This window comes from Vombatus ursinus, unplaced genomic scaffold (genome assembly GCF_900497805.2).
Source record: "Vombatus ursinus unplaced genomic scaffold, bare-nosed wombat genome assembly UNPS02014817.1, whole genome shotgun sequence".
NCBI classification, from domain to species: Eukaryota; Metazoa; Chordata; class Mammalia; order Diprotodontia; family Vombatidae; genus Vombatus; species Vombatus ursinus.
In genome coordinates, this window is record NW_020954595.1 from 3,821,662 (window position 1) to 3,836,722 (window position 15,061).

Sequence of the window (15,061 nt, forward strand, 5' to 3'; positions counted from 1 at the left end):
ACACACACTCACATACACTTGCACACACACATACACACGCTCACACATTCTCACTCACACACATACACTTGCACACACGCACGCACACACACACTCACACATTCTCACAAACATGCACACACACTCACACATACACATGCACACACACACTCACATACATGTGCACACACACTCACATTCTCACACACTCACACACACACATGCACACATACACATACACACACTCACACATTCTCGCACATGTACACACACTCACACTTGCACACACACTCACATTCTCACACACTCACACACATGCACACACACTCACGCACACGCACACATGCACACACTCACACATTCTCACACACATACACACTCACATACACTTGCACACACACTCATACACACTCACACATTCTCACACACTCACATACACTTGAACACAATGCACACACACATACACACACTCACACATTCTCACACACATGCACACACACATGCACACATACATACACACACTCACACATTCTCACACACACTCATACATTCTCTCACACACACATACACACACTCACACACACACACACACACACACACATTGAAGTCTCCCAATAGCTGGGATGCTGCCTATGCATTTTGCCCATTCTATCTGATATCAGTTATTTGTGTTTATGGCTTATTCCCTCAGTTGAATACAGGCTCCCAGAGGAGATGGAACTTGTCTGATCCAATAATTAAATTCTCCTCTGCACCTCACACAAGGATATCCATGTTGCTGGTGTTCAACACACATTTGTGGTATGAATGGAAAGAAACATCTATTAAGCACTGACTACATGCAAACATAATGGGATGAGTACAGAGAGAAAAGGCAACATTGCCTGTTCTCAGAAAGCTCACACTCTCATTGGGGGAGACAACATGTAAAATGAATGAATCGATGGATTTGGGCTCAAGGGCCCAACATCATCACATCCACTGATACATGGTCCAGCCATCATGGAACACATGGCCATGTTATGACTGAGAAGGTGAACTTCCAATGTCAAGATCCTAATCTCACCTGTGTAACCTTCTCCAACCCACCCCTGCAGCCTGTGGAGATGTCCCCCTTTCTTGGGATCTCCTACAAAGTTGGTGTTCATATGGCTTAGTGTAGGAGCAACTTCTGGCCAAGATCCCTATCAATGTCTGCTGAATGGTATCTCATTGTTTACTCCTCTCCTCGCCTTTTTCAGAATGGGGTCAATGAGGGAGGGACAATTTGTGGAACTGTTGTTCCAAAGTAGCATGAGCCATAGTTCCTGTCACATAGTAGGTGCTATATAAATGTTTATTCCCTTCCCTCTTCTTTGTGACTGATTCAGAGGTGACTTGCCTGACTATTCCTCAGCATTCCGAACTCTAATATCCTCAATGCCCTCCCAATACCTCACACTCATCTTCTCTCCAATTAGAATATTAAAGTGGCTTTCAGGCATTCCAGTGTGAACACGTCTGCTGTTACTCTCATTGCACTTGGCAATTTTGGAAAGGACTGATTTATGGACCTGAATCATAGCATTGTCCACGAGAGACCTCTCCTAGAAAGAGAATGATCCAATATCAAGTTTCTCCCAACTACCCCCCACCTCTGGCCCCCTCTACACAAACTGGGCATATTCCAAATAGGTCCAAGCTGAGTCTCCCTCTCTGTAGCTATAGAAGAGATAGCAGCAGACCCAGACTGACAACCGGCAGCAGTCTGGACCATGGCGGTGCTAGGGCGCCACCTAATGGTTAGTCTTGCTTAGTTCATCTTGAGCCCATCTGCAGGTGAGGAATTAGGAGACAGATGGAAATCTGGAAAGCCTCTGAAAAGCAGCTAAGTGGATCTGAGCTTCTGCCCACAGGGACAGGCAAATAGGACTCGTGAGTGTGTGTGTGTGTGTGTGTGTGTGTGTGTGTGAGAGAGAGAGAGAGAGAGAGAGAGAGAGAGAGAGATGACTAATTCAGTCTGGAGGTTGCTGCCCACATCAATAATGGGGCAGTGGGGTCACTACTGACCAGCAGATCAAAAAGATTACAGGAGCACCAGGCCACAGCCGGACCACTACTTCTAGGTATGAGGTGCCCGGGAGCCCCTGTTGCCCCGCTAATATAGATTTTCCTCCCTACACTATAGAGGCTTAAAAAAAGAGGAAAGGAAGAGAGCCTGTCATAAGAGACATGACCTTATACCAATTGTTTTTAACCAACCCTTGGGTCCAGTGGATCCCTGGATAGATTTCAGGAGGCTTATTGACTGAGGTGGAGAAATAGACATGCATATACATACATATGCACATATGTACTCATTAACTTTTAACTGAAATTAGCATTTTCTTTCGTTACAATTTCTTTAAAAATATTCTGAGAACTTGACCATGGGCTTCCTCATATGGCCAAAGGGTTCCATGACACCAGGAAGGTGAAGAGCTGTGCCTTAGGAAAACAGGAAGGAAAATCTTTCAAAATTTAGAATCCTGAGAACCCTTAGTATCCAAGTTTCTTGATTAAAAGGGGGAGTAGGGGTGTGTGTGGCATATGTGAAAGGGAGGGGGGAGGAGAGGAAGAGAAGAAAAAAACAGAGCTGACACGCATCAGATTGGTAGCCTTGCCTTCCGTGACACCCCTCCTCAGTCAGTAATACTACCCAAATTTAAAGAGGACTTAACAACTTGCAAAGTTCTTTATAAACAGCAGCTCATTTGATCTTTATCCCTTTGTGACCATCCTCATTTTGTAGATGAGGACTTGGAGTCTAACTTACTCAGCCAGGGTCACACACCTAGTAAGCATCTGAGGGTAGATTTGAACCCAGACCTTTCTGAGTCCAGGGCCAGCATTCTATTCACCAGCCCCTCAGCTGCCTCTAGGTGCTAGTCAGATGATGTAGTTTCAACCCCAACTCTGTCAGTCAGTCAGTCAATCAGTGAATAAACAGTTATTAAGCACCGATTGTGTGTCAGGTACTATACAGAGAAAGATAACGGCCAGTCCTTGACCTTGGGGAGCTAACAGTCTAAGAGGAGAAGACATAAAAACAACTGAGTTGGGAAAAGTCACATATGGGTTAAATTGGAGATGATCGGCAGAGGAAAGGCAGCAGAAAGAAGGGCAATTGGGGAGAACTTTCTGTGGAAGATGAGGTTTCAGCCGGAGAAGCGGGGAGGGAGAGATGAGGGGGGAGAGCATTCCAGGCACCGGGGCAGCCAGAGGAAATGTCCAGAGCCCAGAGATGGAGGGTTTTGTTGGAAGAACAGGGAGGCTGGCGTCAGATCTAAGTGTACATGGGAAAGGGGAGAGAGGGAGGTGTAACACGTAAGAAGACTAGAAAAGCGGGGAGAGGGCACAAGGCTATGAAGAGCTTTGAAGGCCAGAGGATTTTGTATTTGATCCTGAAGGTGACAGGGAGCCACTGGAGTGTGCTGAGGGGCAGAGAAAGGGTTGAACCCGAGCTTTAGGAAAATCACTTTGCCAGCTGAATGGAAGACAGGCTGGAGTGGGGAGGGATTTGTGGTAGCTGAACCAACCAGCAAGCTATTGCAGTAGTACAGACATGAGGATTAGTTCTGCCTCCTCCTGACTGTGTGACCTTGGGCAAGTCATTTCTCCAAACCTTGGCCTCAGTTTCCTCACGTGTATAATGATGGATTTGGACTACCTGACCTCTAAGGGTCCTTCCAGCTCTGGAACTACGGTCCTAAAACTGTGATAAAAGATAACAAACAATCGAACCCCAGAGTGTGTGCTGCCGACACCTCATCATGATCCTGAACCAGTCCGCCCTTGGGCTGCTCAGGGCTGGATTCAAAGGAGCCAGCCAAAGGAGCTGCATCCGCCGGAGCCTTCCCTTCACCCTTTGCCGGAGAGCTGGGTCTCATCAGCTTCGTGCCGTCACTCACAGGTGCCCTCCGACCTCCCCAGGCAGGCTGCCCAGGCAGGATCGAGACCAGAAGCCGTGGGATGGTCACTGTTCACTCATTCCTGTTCTTTACGTTCTTGGGACCGTGCTACTGGGGACTTTGGAGCATGCCCAGATAGTATAACACAGAGGTACCCCAACGGTGCTTGCCTGGGCACTGCCTAATGGGGAGGCATTCTGCACTTTCTGCCCTGAGGGTCGAGGTGGCCTCCTTTACGGGCTGGGTAGTCTGCACAAACCAGAACGGGCCACATCTTTAACACTGGCGAAATGGAGACGTGCAGATACACATAGACGTATTCATTAACTTTTAATTAAAATGAGCATTTCCTTCCATTATAAATTTTTATAATTGAATAGTTTTATAATAAATTATTAAAATCTCTTTCTGGTTCATAATCTTCCCTGCTTAGTCTTTCCTACTGCATATTCTGCATAGAGGGCGAAGATCCTAGTTCATTCATAATATGGGTGCCGTGAGCTAAAGCAGTGAGAGAAGAAGGACTTCCTTCCCCCGCTGTCTTTTGCTTTTACCCTGGCTCTGAAAAATGGGACTAGCAGTGTTTGTTTCTATTCAGGGTTATTTATCTTTCTCTGTTTCAAGTATTGGTGAAGATCCCCACCAGCCTTGGGATTTAGAGCCATGGCAATTTTGAATTGAGCATTCTAGGCAAGGTTTTATAGCCAGCTACCCCAGCACAAAATCCCCGATAAACAGGGTGCCTGGGACTCAAGCCCAAGGGAACCACATAGGAGAGGTGTGACAGAGCACAGTTGGCCTTCCAACCATGGGAGCCCGTGGCTACACTGTCTTGGATACCAGACTGTGGGTGAGGGCTAAGGGATCCAACTACATTGAATTGGGTGCTTCTGAATCTCTTTCTTCCCTGGGCCTTTGGATGAAAATTTGTTACTGATATTGTTCTGGTAGTTGACATTGCCTTAGTCTCTCTGGTTATTGCCTTGGGACAATTGTCTTACTGGTGGGCTAGCCATATGCGTATTCTAAATTATCCTGTGGCAGGAAGTTGATTTGGAGTTTATGTTCCTCTCTAAGAGGAAGACAGACAGAGGTGCCCAGAACTCGAGTGCCCCTACTAGTGAAAGGGAGAGAAGGGAAAGGAGACAGGGAAGAAAGGAGGGAGAAAAGAAAGGAGAGAAGGAGAGAGAGAGGGAGAGAGAGAGGAAAAAAGGAAGAAAAGAAGAAAGGGAGAGAGGAAGGAAGAAAGAAGGAAGGGAGATAGGAAAGAAGGAAGGAAGAAGTTTCTTAAATTGCACAGATCTATAAAAATGATGAAGGAGGTAGAAAAGAATAATCACGAATTGCACTAATCTCAGATTATATTTAACCCAAATGACATTAAAAGTCTGATTCAGAGCCATTTGTGGGAGTTCTCCTGAGATCCCCCACTGTATTTACCGGTGTTTACCAATACCAGATTGGGCACATTTTTTGCCTGTTCCTCACAGGGTCCTCCGTGAGGTCTGGCCCACATCCCATGCCTTCTTGTGCTGTTATGGGGGTGGGGAGAGCCAGGGCATGGCTGCCGGCAGTTACCTGGGCCCTCCGGCTGGAGACATCTACTGCAGAAGCACCCTGTCTACCCTCCTGCCTTCAGGGCATATTGCTGAAGTCCTATGTACCAATTAACTTACTAATAGAACATATAAATGATGTAACCGACTTGAGGTCACTGTTTCACTTCTGTTCATTTTTCTCCAGTTTGGTATAACGCCAGGCATGTAGTTGTCAGTTAATAAATACTTATTGATTGACTAAACATTAATAATTAGCATTTGAATAATGTTTTAAAGATTGCAAAGTGCTTCACATACATTATTTCATTTCGTGTTCACAATGACCCTATTAGGTAGCTGCTATTATTATCCTCATTTTCCAGGTGAAGAAACTGAAATTCTTAGAAGAAACAGAAGGTTCGTAAATTGCTTACGGTCACACAACTAGTGATGGCCAGTGCAGGATTTGATCTCAATACTCAGGGTTCAGCGATTCATTCATTTAGACCATGTTGCATGTTGCCTTTCCAAGTTTATAGATGACTGAAACCTAGGATGTATCACTGACACACTGGAGTCAGAATCCAAAACCACCCTAGACGTGTCAGATATTCTGTTGGACTCTACTACAATCACTAAAGGTGGGAGGGTGAGGGCAGGAGGCCTGGGGGGCAGCACTGGGATCTTATTGTTATTATAAGGAAACAACCTGAGGGAAGGATGCTGAAGGAAAACTGCTCTGCAGCTCCAACTCTTGGAGAGATATCTGGGGCATTGAAAGGTCAAAGGCCAAGTCTAGAGGGATACAGCCAGTATATGCAAGAGCTAGAACTGGAACCCAGTTCTTCCTGACCCTGAGGCCCATTGTCTGTGTACCTCCTGAGCAACATTTTCCCACGTTAACTTCAAGATCAAATATCATAAGTGTACCTGTAATCCGATTCAAAATAACTTCACAGCTGTAGGAAGGATGGGTGAGGTGTGATTGGATATGATAAGATTGTACAAAAAAAAAACAACACCTGGACATAAGAGTGGACTGAAAACTTGACATGGGTCAAGAGGATGATAGAGAAGAAAAAAATCAATGAGACCCAAGTTTCCTAGGTCAATGAGACCTTGGGGCTTGGAGCTGCATTATGAAAGGCCCCAGCTTCCAGGAATACAATGCTTAGAGATCCATTGAATTCTGCCCCTTGGAAGTCAGCTGGAGTTGTTTCAGTCATGTCTGACTCTCAGTGACCCCATTTGGGGTTTCTTGGCCAAGATACTCTAGTGGTTTGCCATTTCTCTATCCAGCTCTTTTTATAGATGAGGAAACTGAGGCCAACAGGGTTAAATGACTTGCCCAGGGTCACATAGCTAAGGAGTGTCTGAGGCCAGATTTGAACTCAGGAAGATGAATTTTCCTAACTCCAGGCCTAGCACTTTATCCACTGTGCCACCTAGTTGCCACTATCACACTGAGTACTGTGTTCAATCTATATTTTAGCAACCAAAAAAGAAAAAAAAAACAATCAACCCACTGAAAAACTGAAGAGCATTCACAGGATGCTGAAAGATTTTGAATACAAATCATCTAAAGCATTGGTTGAAGGAAATGGGTTTGTTGTTGTTATCGTTGTTTGGGGGGTTGTTTTCGTTTTTGTTTTTTTTTTCTTTTTTAGATTGGAGAAGAGAAGGATGAGGGCAAATCGGATTCCAGTATTTGAAGGGTTGTCATGTTGGGGAGGAAATGGAGGGTCCTGTTTAGCCTCAAAGAGCTGACCAAGAAGTAATGGGCAGAAGTTCTAACTGGGCAAATTTAGACTAGATTTAAAGCGGGAAGGGAGGAGGCATATGAAAGACCCAGAGAGCTGGTGAACAGAGTCAGCAAGACCTGACTCCTTTCTCAGAAACTTACTAAGCTGTGTGACCTTTGGCATGTCTCTTGACTACTTTCAGACTTTCTCCTTGTCTGTTAAGGTGGGGCTTATCATAGCCTCCCTCTCAAAGTTGCTGAAAGGATAAAATGAGTTAATATTTGCAAAGCACTTTGCAGAGCTTAATGTGCTATTTATTATATAGATGGGAGCTATCAACATCATAATTATTCCTATTATTATTATCATTATCAATATTATTTCCCTTTCACTGAAGGCCTTCAAGCCAGGGATAGATGACCACTTTAGGGAGAGTTGCAGTGAGGATTCTTTTTTTTGAAGGGGTGGAATTTACAGGATGGTCTCTGTGATCCCTACCAACTCAGAGATTCTGTGAAGTTTCTTCTCAATATGTTTACTATATTTAAAAAGGGAGTGGGGGAAGCTGGCCCTGTAAGATATTGGCAGGAAGTCTATCTGCCGGGAAGACCCCAGAGATGAACTGAGCAAAGGACACTTATCTGTAACAAAACAGGACCTTAGAATCACCACCAAGATCCATGAAATCAAAGAAGCCTTTCTGAGGCCAGTCCACATGTGTGAGCTGCTTTGGAGACGCTACACGCTTCACACCCAACAATTGTACATGTTTTAAACAAATATTGGATGAAATCAAGTCAAACAGAGCTGGGGGAGAAGATTGCATTGGACAAAAGACAGAAATATTGGTTGTTTGCTTGAGTGAAGGTTTTGCCTTGGCTCTGGCCACATCAGCCGGAAGAGCCAGAGGGGCTCATGGAGGAAGGATGAATGAGTTCTTGCAGGCCTACTTCCTGGCTCTCCTCAGCCTGGCCCTCACATCCTTTTGTGCTCCATGGCTGGTCTTTCTTGGCAGAAAGCAAAGGGGACATCTTCGACTAAGGAGGATTCTGTGACTCAGGTTTGTAACAGAGGGAGTGATCTCTTCCTGCCCATGCTCGCCAAAGATGCTACTATTCAGGGATATCCTCAGGGAGGATCCCAGCCAATGTGGCCTGCTGCCCAGGGCAGACACGCAGGTTCCCAGAGGAAAGAGAGAAATCGTCTCCTTTAAAAGTTCCCATCCCAAACAAATGAAAGAGTAAGCAGCGTCTGGGCTGGATTCAGTCACTCATCCACCCTTCCATTGATTCCGCCATTCAATACATATTTGTGGAGTATTTGCTGTCTCAGGCATGATGCTGTGGCATCGCAAGGATGCAAAGACAAGCAAGACAGCCTCTTGACTTCCATCCAATTCAGCAAACAGGGTATTAAGCAACTACTGTGTGTCAGGCTCTGGGGGTAAAAATATAAATATGAAAAAAATGGCTGACTTCAAGAGGTTCACATTCCACCGGGCAAAAATAAAGAGACAATCAATAGAAATATATCCAAAGTCAACTGAAAGACCACGGGCCTTGGAATCAGGAGACCTTAGCTCTAATGTTCCAGTGGACCAAGAAGCTCTCTGAAGTCAGACGATCTGAGGTGAAAGGCCTCTGCAGGTCACTGGTCCTGAGTAGCCCTGATGCATCTGTCCACTAGCACTCTGGCGGGCTCCATGCTTTTCCTCTTCCCGCTTCTCAGGGACATGAACCCAGGAGACAGCACGATATATCAAGAGCAATGCTAGGTTTGGATTCTGAGAGTCTGGTTTCAAATCCCAGGTCTGCTATACTTCCTATATGACCCCAGGTCACCTGTTTAACCTCTATGCCCTTTGAAGAAGTCGGACCAATGATCTCTGAGTCCCTAGCTCTGGTATTATTTCATTCTCTCCTGCCCATTTCTTTTACGAATCCAAATCCATTTTCAAGGCCTAACTGAGACTGTCTGTTCCACCAAGCCTCCCCTGACCACTCCACCCTATACTTTTTTCCCCCTTCTTGGGATTGAAGAGGAAGTAGAGTGGTGGGGAAAATAGTGCTTCTGGAGCCAGAAGACAGGTCTGAAAACTGGGTCTTCCACTTATTTCATGTGGGACCTTATACCTCCCTGGGCCTCTGTTTCTTCATATGTCAAAGGAAGGGGCTGGGCTCCGCAGTTCTTTCTAGTGCATAAACCTAAGAAAATACAAGCTATTGTCTTCATTGCTAGTGCCAAAGAACTTGGACACTCACCCATTCAGACTAAATGCCTCATTGCACAGATGAGGAAACTGAAGGGCAGAGAGGTTGAGACTTGCTCAGAATCACACGACTAGTAAGTATCAGAGCAGGTATTTGAACCTGGTTTCCTGTCTACTTGTCCAATGCCTGATCCACATTCATGGGATTTAGAAGTAAAAGATGGGCTCTAGAAGTTATCTGCTCCAACCTCCTCATTTAGCAGATGAGGAAACTGAGGAAGCCATCAGGAGAAAGAGTGTCAATGTTCTCTTTGTATACTACCCAGATTGAGAGCACTTTGCAAGTTAGAATGGATGGCACTAATTTCATGTTAGCCTCTCCAAAGTGCCTACCGCAGGGTCTTTAGATATTGCAGGCCCTTGAGAATGACCTCTTTGGTGACTGATGTCAGATTTACATCAATCAGTTCTGTCTCCCCAGATATATTGGAAGATCATGGTTGTAATCAAGAAAATACTAATTTGGGTTTCAAAGGACCCATATTCAAATCCGGTTTATTTCATCTATTACCTGTGTGACATTAAGCAGGTCACTCACATTTCCTAGGGCTCAGTTACCTCACGTCTAAGATGCCTTCCAATATTGAATGTATGATGATCTGATCCTGCTACTGGGGGATATAGAAGGAGGGCAGAGGCCATGCCTTCTACTTTCTCATATTCCCAGCAGAGCCTGGGAATGCAATTCAATTCCAAATGCATTTATTAAGTCTCAGCTATGGGGAGGGGAATAGAGTGGGAAAATGACAGTCTTTACCCTCAGACACTCATTTCATGTGATGAGACAAGGCCTGTGCACAGATAGCTCTAACAAGAGGAAGAATAAGAGGGATAAGGGAGGAAAGATATTTGGGAATCAGATTGTGGAGGGCCTTGGATTATAGGATGGGCTTAGACAATGGACCCCACGACTAATGACAGAGTTACAGACTCTGAGTTAGAAAAAACCTAGGGCTCATCGTGGCCAACTCTTTCATTTTTCCTATGATGAAATTGAGGCTCAGAGAGGGAAAACATCTGGCCTAAAGTCACACAGATAGAAAGAACCAAAGGCAAGTTAGCAGGCCCTCAATAAGGAACTATTTACCGATCAACTAATACATTTCCAGTGTCCCGTGGAGAACATGGGGATGGGTGATGGAGAGAAATCAGAGACTAAGATGCTGAGTGAAGCTATGGAACAGTGAGGAGCCAGGGACATAGATGCATTGGGGCAAATAAGCACCTGGACGTATTTATCCGATTCTGTGACTCAATGAAACCATCAATAAATGATCAAAGAAGGCTTTCCACATGCCTGACCCCATCTAAGCCCTTAAAAGGCTCCGATTTCTCTTCGTCACCCAACCCCATGTTCTCCAGAGGACACTAGGAATGTCTTAGTTGATCAGTAAATAGTTCCTTGTTGAAGGCCTGCTAACTTGCTTTGGTTCTTTCTATCTGTGTGACTTCAGGCAGGATGCCTTCCCTCTCTGAGCTGCAATTCCAACACGGGAACAATGAACCGCCTTAGGCTTACAGACTGGTGAATCAGAGTAACAAGTACATCAGAGCCATTACCGTAAGCATGTGTCTAGTATTTTAAAAAAAGAGAGAGGAAGTCAGTGGCTGTCATAGCTAGCAATAACAGGGGTTAGCGGAGTACATTCCTAACACCCTCATGGTGATGCCCTAGAAGATGGTTGACTATCAGATTCTCCCTCAAGCTCATCAACACATTTATTAAATACTCTCTCTGCTTCCTATCTAAAGTGGAATCCTCAGCTAAATCAACCTTGAGTTAGAGCCAAGACATCATTTTTACACTCTTCAAATGGAGTATTGATTGAACAGTCCATTCAACTCAGACATTTTAAAAAAATGTAATAATTAATGTTGGGATGGTTTTGAGAACTCTTCTGACTTAGTTAGTTACTAGTTCCTAGTTCTAGTTACTAGAACTTCTGTTTAGACAAGAGCCATGTTTTGGGACGGACATTGAGAAGTTAGGGAGATTCCAGTGGAGGACAAGTAGGATGACATAAGATCTCAGGTTCACAAAGATTGACTGAAGGGGAATTTTAGAGAACAGATAAAGGCATGGTCATTCTTCTAGTCTTTGCAGGGCTGCCTATAGGGAAGAGAAATGAGACTGATCTTCCTGACCCTAGAAGAAAGAACTAGCAGCAGTGGGTAGAGGTGCAAAGGGGCCAGTTTGGGCCTGATTTGGGAAAGGGGGTAGAGAAGGGAAACTTTTATAACAGCTATCCCAAAGTAGAATAGGCACCCCTTGGATATGGTAGCTCCCCCTTATAGAAAGACTTCAAGCAAAGGGGTGATAGCCTCTCTGGGATTATAAAGAGATTCTCAGGCAAGAGTGGGCAGGTATAGATGGCCATGGCAGACCCTTCCATGACTGAGATTCTATGATTCTTTGAAGAGAGGTCCAATGAACAGAAAAGATCTCTGCAGGCTTCAAAGCAATATTTATAAAGTGAATCACAGGAGACTATGCTGACTGAATTGGCCAGAAGTTCTCAGAATGTTTCTGCCAGAATCTGCCTGAACTCTGGCCTAAAAACTGGAACAGTCAGACTATCTGTTCATCTGGATTTATACCAGTTGCTAATAGATTGACCATTCTAGAAGTAGTTTACAAAACTGACCCTAGCACCTTGCTCAGACTCATGTGTGAGTAGAGAGATCTGCATCATGTGGCAGGGTCATATGCAAAGAGTGGTGCTGGGCATTTTCTACCCTCTGCAAAGATGAAAAAGCAACCAACTATGTGGGCATGTTGGAAAATAATGGCATGGGATTCCTTGTTTAAAATAGCCTTACTACTAATGCAGAGTGAAAGTTACAAAGAGGCAAATTTAGACTTGAGATAAGGAAAACCTTCCTTATAATTATAGCTATCCAAGGGTAGGAGGGGCTGACTTGGGAGGTTCTCTTTGGGAGGTCTTTAAGCAAAGGTAATATGGCCACTTGTAAGATATGTTATAGTGGGGACCAGATATTCGTGCAGGAGTTGTCTATATGGCTCTTCCAGCTCAGAAATTTTGCATTTATGATTTTCTGGTATTCATTCATTCATTCTCCCAAGTTATTTAGTTTCTACGATGTGCAAGGACATGCAAGTAAGAAATGATTTTATTCCCTGGAAAAAGCTCCTGGTCAGAACTGTTGATTGTCTCATTCAATCTTTCCAATCCCCATTTTGAATAAATAAGCAATCAAACACCCAGCTAAATGAAATGAGTAATTCCTAACATCCCTGTCGAACTGAGCCAAACTGGGCTGCCCCTGGAAGGGTAGTGTGCTAAGCATCACTGTCAGGGCCTTCTTTAAACCAAGACTTTTCAATAATTCTAATGGAGTTACATATGGGATTAGCTATGCAATTAATTCTGGTCTTCTCTGTGAAAATATTGGTGAAATGGGATATTATGGTAAGTGCCAGCTTGAAACATCCATATGGTGGCCACATGTACCCTGAGATGAATTCATTCATACCAGGACTCTCCCACCAAGACTGAAGGGTGATGGAACTCTATCTAGTGGGAGCATGTCTAAACAATGAGGCAATCCAGGCTGGAGCCAGCAACCTCACACCGGAGTGTTGTGTCAATAAACATTTGCATAATGAATGCTGCCTCCATCTTTCTGATATTCACAAGTGCCAAATAAGAAAAGAGAGAATATTTCTTGCTGCTAAAAACAATTTTGGCCCTCATTTTTCTTTCCTTTTCCTTTTTATTAAAAAAAATCCTATCCATCATTCTCACTTCACTGGAGAGGTGGAGCGCTATGGGTTTGGAACATTGTATACCATACATCAGTTAATTTTACAGAATTGATTTTTTTGTTACTTTTTTCCCTTCTTTTTCTTATTCTTTGTTACAAGGGAGGACTTTCTGGGTAGAGGAAAAGGGAGGAATATATTTGGAAATTAAGGTGATTAAAAAAAAAAGAATAATCTTTTTTTTAAGCAACTTTTTTTTTCCTTCAGCACATTTTTGAGTTAGTGCCACTTTTAACTGTAAGGTACAAAATTACTGAAGAGTAATAAAGCAGATCATTAGGAAAAGTAAAATGTAACACACCACTTGTCATAAAATAATTGCTTAAGGAATGCTCTGTGATTATTCAATTGATTGATTAAAGCCATTTTGATTATTATAGTTGCAAAACCCATTAAGATGAGCTCTGAGCTTTGAGGCATTCATATGATTTTATGAATGGGAATTTTTACCTGTGAAACAATAGTTAAACCAAGTTGGACATTGCCCAGTGTATGACTGTCTTTCTCTTGCATGAAGATATTTGTTATAATGGCTTTCTGCCTATATGATATTTATTAGCTAGATCATGCTAATTGATATTAAATATATACATTATCTAGTAAAACCTTTATGTCTGTTACTGGAACACAATAAAACAGCCTTTAAAATGGGGCGAGGGGGATAAGCATGATCAATCAACCATATGACTGCCCTCATGCCTATTTCCAAGGAAGCTTTCTTGCAGCACTATAAATTCACACAAAAATGAAGAAAATCCAATTTAATCTGCAGGTTCTGAATAAATGCATAAATACATTGGTCTTACCAAAGGCCTGAGTTCAGGATGTGTCAGGATGTAGCCATTGTTGGTGATGGCAAAAGCATACCCGTGAATCCCCAGCTGTCAGAGAAAAGAAGAAATTTTTAAAAAAAAGAAAGAAAAGGCATAATTAGCTCACTCTCCTGTGAAACCCTAGAGCAGTCCTAAATTCAGTAACTAAGAGCTTAAATTTGGCATTCAGAACTCTTATCTGCCCAGTATTTCATTAAAAGAAACACAAAGCGCTGATCCTTGACATTTGGTGTAAATGAAAGTTTGCCACTGGGATGAGCTTGGTAAATAGCACCATTTTAAAATGGCACATGTTTGCTTGTGAGACGCTTCTTCTAAGAAAACAATTCATAAGATTTTTTTTTCCCTTAATGCTTCAAAGGCTTGTGGGCATTCACTGTAAGGTTGTCCAAGTGAATGTTTGCCCTTAGGCTTCTTGGGAGGCGGGGCAGGAGAACTGGGATCCTGACATAGAAGTGTCTGGGCACGCCACATTTTTTAGGGATCCTCTCCTAGGTGTGCTGTAGGAGGTTGTCATTTTCAAGATGTCACTGAAGCTAAATAAGCATGAACTCTCCAACCTTAAAACTGGGAGCCTACACTGAGAAGTTGCCTTCACTCCATTGTGTCTCCCCTAAATAGTTTCCCATGCACTTCCACCCCCACAAAATCTGAGGGGTAATTGTCAATGCAAGGGCCAATTTAATTTATGGTTTCTGACTCAATGGTGAGATGGGAAATAGTTTGAGAGCCATGAAATGTTTTATTTGCTCTACAAAGGATGGTAATCAAATTTAACACTGAACTTATTTAAATAATAATCCCAGCTTTTGGACAATATTTCTATTACACAGTTGACTGCACTCATTGGCTACAATATATTTACCTGCAAATAATTCGTGTATTAAAACTTCCTCAAGTACAGAATCACTACTGATATGTTTAAAAAAAAAGAAAAAAGAAAAAAGAAAGAAAGAAAGAAAGAAAGAAAGAAAGAAAGAAAGAAAG

The 15,061-nt window shown here is 43.4% G+C and overlaps 1 protein-coding gene across 1 annotated transcript in view; it reads right to left on the reverse strand.

Annotated features, from left to right (window-relative positions):
- The window catches only part of CACNA2D3 (calcium voltage-gated channel auxiliary subunit alpha2delta 3), a 1,008,438-nt gene that overhangs the window by 245,268 nt on the left and 748,109 nt on the right, over window positions 1-15,061 (reverse strand). The window contains exon 17 of the mRNA XM_027835883.1: window positions 14,048-14,122. Coding sequence (XP_027691684.1) covers window positions 14,048-14,122 — 75 coding nt within the window. The remainder of the gene's footprint in view (window positions 1-14,047; window positions 14,123-15,061) is intronic.